The sequence below is a fragment of the Zosterops lateralis genome, assembly GCF_965231275.1.
Source record: "Zosterops lateralis genome assembly, chromosome: Z".
Taxonomy (NCBI): Eukaryota; Metazoa; Chordata; class Aves; order Passeriformes; family Zosteropidae; genus Zosterops; species Zosterops lateralis.
In genome coordinates this window covers 21468211-21474591 of record NC_139800.1, presented here as the reverse complement: position 1 = coordinate 21474591, position 6381 = coordinate 21468211, and the positions used below count along the sequence as shown (strand labels likewise).

At 50.7% G+C, this 6381-nt stretch overlaps 1 protein-coding gene across 2 annotated transcripts; it reads right to left on the bottom strand.

Moving 5' to 3' along the window:
- Positions 1 to 2095: 2095 nt before the first annotated feature.
- LOC310922997 (C-C motif chemokine 21a-like) lies at positions 2096 to 5959 on the bottom strand. 2 transcript variants are annotated; one of them, XM_083884051.1, is made up of 4 exons: positions 5786 to 5959; positions 3827 to 3947; positions 3550 to 3733; positions 2096 to 3235 (listed from the first exon to the last, which is right to left on the bottom strand). In XM_083884051.1, exons 1-3 carry the CDS (start codon positions 5886 to 5888, stop codon positions 3565 to 3567), a joined length of 393 nt encoding a protein of 130 aa, XP_083740177.1. In that variant the 5' UTR covers positions 5889 to 5959; the 3' UTR covers positions 2096 to 3235; positions 3550 to 3564. The 2 variants fall into 2 exon arrangements, with proteins under 2 accessions (XP_083740177.1, XP_083740178.1); XM_083884052.1 differs by lacking the exon at positions 5786 to 5959 and adding an exon at positions 4471 to 4621.
- Between the last annotated feature and the right edge of the window lie 422 nt (positions 5960 to 6381).

Sequence of the window (6381 nt, the reverse complement as noted above, 5' to 3'; positions counted from 1 at the left end):
GGGTGGCTGAGCATTCCTAACTCTTTGCTCGGCTTGACATTGTTGTAACTTTTCTTCCTTCTCTGCAGACTGATTCTGTCTAGGTGGGCTTTTATACAGCCCTTGCCCACCTACTACCCCAGCACATACTTCACCAACACTGCCTCATCTTTGCACATAGCATCAGATATGCCCTGCCCAGATGTGTGAACTCCTTTCTACTGCTTCACTGCTGCACTGCCTTAGACCTTCTTCACATCTCTTGTCCCAGCTGGGGTCCATGGATTCAGCTCCTTTGTGAAGAAGGAATTTTGGTGCCTGCTGAGTGCTGCAGGTCACAGCTCATCACTTCTCCCAAGGAGTCTCCTCAGAGGTGTTTCCCCAGTGCCATCTCACTGTAGCAGCACTGTGACCAACTGATTCACACTTGCCTCGAGAGGCGCCCAGTAACCCTGCCACCTTGTTTGCCTGGAAAGAAGCATTCAACAATAAATCTGGAAGAGGAGTGCAAACAACTGTGCGTGTGTAGGCACAGGCACATGTGAGGTTACATTTGTGCATCTGTGCCCATGCTCACCTTTGCCTTCCTGAGCACGGAACAAAGTCCAGTGTGCTTCCAGACCCTGTTTTTTAGGTAAATTTTAAGGCAAATGAGAACACCACCACTGGCATGTCTTTTGAACCTCTTTTCAGCGTAATGCCCTCCTTGTATTTAAAGGGAAAAAGCCTTCCTGTGCGGTGTTTTCTTCCACAGCCAGACACCAGGGTACATTTCACATCCTGACTTGCTCCTGCCATCTTCTCAAACTTAGATGTTTGTGGTTGCAGACGTATTTGCCTGCACTCATTTCCAGGGAATTTTTGTGACCATTTCACAATCCCCTGACATCACAACCAGCATAAGCAGTTCCAAGGCAGGGCCACTGGATGCAGTGTGTCCCATCAAACACAGGGCTCCCTCCAGCCCTCCTACAGCACATCCACTTGACCTTGTGTGCAGGTGTCACCTAGGCTCGCAGCAAAGCTCAGTCCAGAGCAGAGCCTCATTAATAACCTGTTTTATTGCTGTTATCCCAAAACAGCAAGGAGCACTGAGCTCCTGCTTTGAACAAGGAGTGCACAGCCAGGATGGGTTGGAGTTAGAGGGACAGGCTCGGCTGTGAGAGAAGGTGCTGTGTCCAAATCAGTGTTTTGCCCATGTTCACTGGCACCTCAGAACCCCTCACTGGGGACATATGAGAACCAGGATGTCTCCACCTTGCTGGGCATCACAGCTACAAGAGAGAGGACTTGCACTGCTCCCCTGTACCTGCGGGTCTCAGCCCGAGCACCCCAGGGATGCATGACAGAGGAGCACAGCAAAAGCCTGGACCTGGGAGATGATGGTGAGTGGGGCAGGAGAGCATCCCACCATTCAGCCCTTCCCACCCCCCCAAAGCCCATCAAAAGAGCCGGAATGAGTGAGTTTGGTTATAAAGAATACATTTTATTGCCAACATCCTGTCCAAAAGCCGGTCTGGCAGACGGCCACATGTTTGGGGTGGAGGAGGCAGCAGCAAGGAGACAGCTCAGTGCCTGTCCCGTGCTTAGGGCCAGTATCTTGGACTTCACAGTTACTTTACACAGCCTTAAAATGATATACCTAAATGCCCTCTTAATAAAGCAGTTAAGCTAGATACGTATATGGTACAAACACTCGGCTACAAGCTTTATTCCAACAAACACACGGCCCATGTTGATATTGTTAAGCTCTGCAAATCCTATTATTGCATTTATATGGCTTAATAGACCTTTACTGACCAAAGTCCACATTCAAAATCTCTGCAAGCAGATAAGTGATGCTCTAGTACAGCTGTTTAATTTGCTTCTTCTCGGCATGCCAGGGAGAACAGGTTGCAGGCACAGGGAGATGTCATTTTCCCCCCAGTCCCAGGGGTCTGTCTCACCTCCACTTGCAGTCTCACCTAAAAGTGTCCTATACTTAGTGACTGCTCTCACTAAAGGTTTGGGATAGAGCTGCTCTCAAATGGCTGCAGGATGTCTACAATGAATTTTACAAAATCTTCTATTCCCCCCCTTTCACAGCTTGTGTTTTTGACCATGTGGGCTCTTCAGATTTGGTAAAGAAGTATAAAAGAGTTGCTGGTGCTTTTTTTTCCATAAAACTAAGCATTTGTCTTAACTAAGACCACTTAATAGTGTCTGAATTCCTGACACAAGCAAAGCCAGAGGAAAGAAAAGGGTAAAATTCCACTAAACTGAACAATTTGTTCTGATTTCATTGCAATTTTGTAGCCAGGGGAGCTAAAAGGGTATAATTCCACTAAATTGAACAATTAGTTCTGATTTCATGGAAATATTGTATCTAAAAAAGAAAAAAAAGAAAAGAAAAAAAAAAAAAAAGAAAAAAAAAAAAAAAAAAAAAAGAAAAAAAAAAAAAAAAAAAGAAAAAAAAAAAAAAAAAAAAAAAAAAAAAAAAAAGGGGAAAATTGTGGCTATCTTTATCCAAACTACAATCCAACAGTGCACTATAAAACCTGAAAGATTAGAACAGTCCAGACACAGAGCCACACTGCTACCACTATTACCCCAAAATTCTCCATCTCAGCTGCTATTAATCACTCTGCAAAGAAGCACCCAGCAAGCAGCTCAAGTAGGACCACAGGACTTGGGACCTGCCTAGTTCCTCATGCCCTTGCAAGCCAAGAAGGAGTAAAGAGATGAGAGGAAAATAAAATGTGGCCATGGTTTATTTGGTAAAAAAATAAGAAATTTTCCAGAAATCTAGCTTGCAGCATAAAGACTACTTTGTGAAGCACAAGGAGACAGAAGTAAAGCCTTTCAGGAAGACTGAATGAAAGTTTTCACATATAAATACAAATGTATAATATCCCCCCAAAAAAGTAAGAGAAAAAGCGTCCATCCTGCTAGGCTAAATAATTCCCCTTCAGTGGGAAGCCTGTCCACTTCCCTCTAGAGGCCATGGCTCAGCTCCCACGCTCAGGTCCCCGCTTATTTGGCCGTGGGACAAGTGAGGACCTGGGTGCCTGCTTTGCTGAGAGCACCCAGGCACTGCAGGTGCTGGGGGATCTCTGTGTCAGGCATAGCAGCAACAAAGAGGTTATAGGGCAGAGGGAATCCTCCCCAGCCTGCCCCATCCCCGCCCTGGGACTGGCGGGTGGGTGGGTGTGTGGTTTGCGTATGTCCATTGCCATTGCCAGGCCATAGGTCAGTCACCAGCAGGAAGGCATCCATCCTAACAAAGGCAAGGAGGAGGGGGTGAGATGGAGAGGGTGTCTGTGAGATCATCCACCCCAGCTGGGGGCCATTCCCTTGCATGACCTGCCCTGCCCATCCCCAAGCATTGCCTTATCCCAGCAGCTCCGGAAAAAAGTAATATCAAGGCAAGCACAAACCAGGAAAGAGTTGTTCCCTAAGTGCCTCTGTGCTCCAGCCTTGTCTCTGACAGCTCTCCCAGTTTTTGCACCAGAAGCTGAACACCCACCCTCCCACACAGAAGGCTCTAGAATGAGGTGCAGCACCCTCACTCTACTGATCCTCCTCACCTACCTCTTCAAGCCTGACTTAGACCCGCTGCTGCCTCTGCTTCTTGGGTCTGCCCCTGGGACGCTGAGTCTGCCCCCTGTTCTTGCTCTTGTCTTTCTTGGCCTTCTTGTCCAGGTGTTTCATCAACTTCTTGACAGTGTCATCATCAGGAGAGGCACAGATGTTCCTGTTCCTCTTGGTGGTGAACCTGGGGAAACAGCAGAACGATTTTCTGGTGGGGAGCAGCAAAAGGACAGGGTCAAATTGTTCCAAGTGGTCCTGGCTACCACAGGGTACTCACACAACAGCCTCAAGAACACATCCCGTCTTGGGTCCCTGGAGGCGGTAGGATGTCACCACACTATAGGGGATGATTCTCTGGCTGTGGTTCAGGCAGCAGTCTGAGGCCGAGCTTCCAATGCCTGTGAGCAAGGAGGGGATGTCGGATTTGGGCTCGTCAGTGAGTCAGGACACCTTCAGCACAGAATGCCAGCTGACAGCACACAGCTTGCTTGGTGTCACAGGTCAGGGTGATTCTGGGCAGCACCTGGAGTTGGAAGCTCACAACCCCAGTGCCCAGCTCCAGATTAGACTGGGGCACAGGAATATCAGACACCACATCTGAGAGTGGTGGAGGGGAAACTGAGGCAGAGACAAGCTCCTTGAAAAGGGGCTGAACCTTGTTCCCCTCCTGTTCTTTTCAGCTTGGGGTGCTGCTGCCCCAACAGCTACATGCTCACAGACCCACTCCCAAGCCAAGCAAGCACTCGCAAGGCAATGCCACAGGCACACACACACAGAGCCCTACACACAGCCACAAACCCCACATGCCACTGCACTCCAAACACTGCCCTTATCACCGGCACCCTGCACAGACCCTACTGAGTACCCGCACACCCTGCCCCATCCTAGCAGAAGCAGGCAGGAGGGCTCCTCACCCCTCACCTTGAACCTGGGTAATGAGGAGGGCAGCAGCCAGCAGCAGCAGCAGCAGGAAGGGGCGGAGAGCCATAGTGCTGTCACGGGCGCTGAGCAGGGCAAGGCTTCAGAACAGGACAAGGCTTGGGAGCAGAACACGCACTGCTGCCCCGTGCTGAGGCTGCTCCTATTTATCTCTGGATTCCTTGCTTTCGTTTTCGGACAGCCTGGCAGCCCGCCCACCAGCCGGCCAAGGGCTGGGTGATGTAAAAGTAGAGGGTGGGGGATTCCTGTAAGCTGCAAGCCCCCCTTACAGACACGTCCTGTCTTGTTTCCAGCTGCCCATCACAGCATGGGGTGCCAGGTGGGGGAAATACAGCTCCCATCATACAGCTAGATGAGTTTGTGGTCTCCAGTTTCCTACACAGTCTCACAACCTGCCACTACCTGCTCTCGGAGGGTCGGGTGTTTATTCCCATGGAAAGGATCCCGGAAGGTGGCCAAGCCTCCAAAGAAACCAAGGAGTCAACCTGTTTTGCTCCCCCACTTTGTGATTTATTTCCAAGCCAAACCACTAACACAAATAATAGGTGAGAAGTGGCTCAGGGTGAGCCCACAGCCCTTCCCCTTTAACCCCCATCCGTGTCTGGCTGCCTTGGGGAGGAACCCAGCTGAACAGAGCTGAATGCAGCTGTAGGGCTGGATGTGAGAGGGCCAGACTGCAATGGGGCTGGGGAAAACAGCACAGCCCACCACATTTTGGTGCTGGTATCTAATTGTGGGGAGCTGAGGGTGAGTAGGGACCTCGACTAGCTGACAAGGATGTGAAAATCCACAGCAGCATGACATAACCTTGTGCAGCTGGACACATCAGGACAGATGGGGACTATTTAGAAGTGGACCCAGAGAGCTGAACAGGACCCCACAGGAAATTCCTGTGGTGACAAAAGCCATCCAAAGAGATGGCCTTTGTTACCGGCCCAAGCCCTGAGCAGCTACCACGACACCAATCCTACTGTGGGGACAGGACGATCAGACATTTTTCAGGTAACTGCAGGAGCATGGTCTGGAAGAGACCAAGGATAGTGGTTTCACAACTTCTTTGGGCAACCTGTTCCAGTGTTTGATACATGCCCAAGTGGAAAACATTTCCCCCACCATTTAATGGGAATTTCCTGTGCTGCACCCGGTGTTGCTGCCTTTCACCGTGCTCCAGAGTGTCTCTTGAGAAGACATGATGTCCCAGCATCACTCCAGCCCCTCTGGAAAACCCCCACCAGCAAGAAGTCCCTCCCCCTTGCCATCGTTCACCACCCATTGCTAACAGCCCCTCTTCACTCACCCTGGCATCCAGCTCCTTGGAACTGGATAGCTCCGGATAGGTCCGGTCCCAATGCTCGTGCCAGCTGTGCCCTGGGAGCCCCAATGGAATGGGCAGCCCTCATGGGGTCTAACCAATGATAGGTGGGGTCAAACCCCTTGGAGGGCCCTGCTGCCTGAGACCTGGGTCGTAACATCAGGACTTTCCACCAGTTACGGATAATGACCCTGATAAATAGTCATCAAGGACAATGAGTAACCCAGGAGAAGACCAAAGTCCCAGCTGCTGCAGAAAGCTCTCTGTGTAAGGTGCCCACAGTCTTGCTCCCCTCAGCAGGGAGAGGGCAATGCTGGAGTCATGGATCACCAACAACTGCCATGCAGCCCTCTCTTGGGCTAGGAGACCAGCATTCCTCTGGGACTGCCTGGGGCACTCCTGAGGCTCCCTCCATCACTCATGCATGGAGATCCCATTCAGTGATCAGGATACAGATATGGGGAGGCACCTCCCCACACACTTGTGCAACACAGAGGCTGCTTCAGAGTCAGAAGCAGAGCCTGGGGCAAGCAGCAGGAATGGGACACCTGCAGTAGCAGGCTGTCTGCAGGTGCATCTCC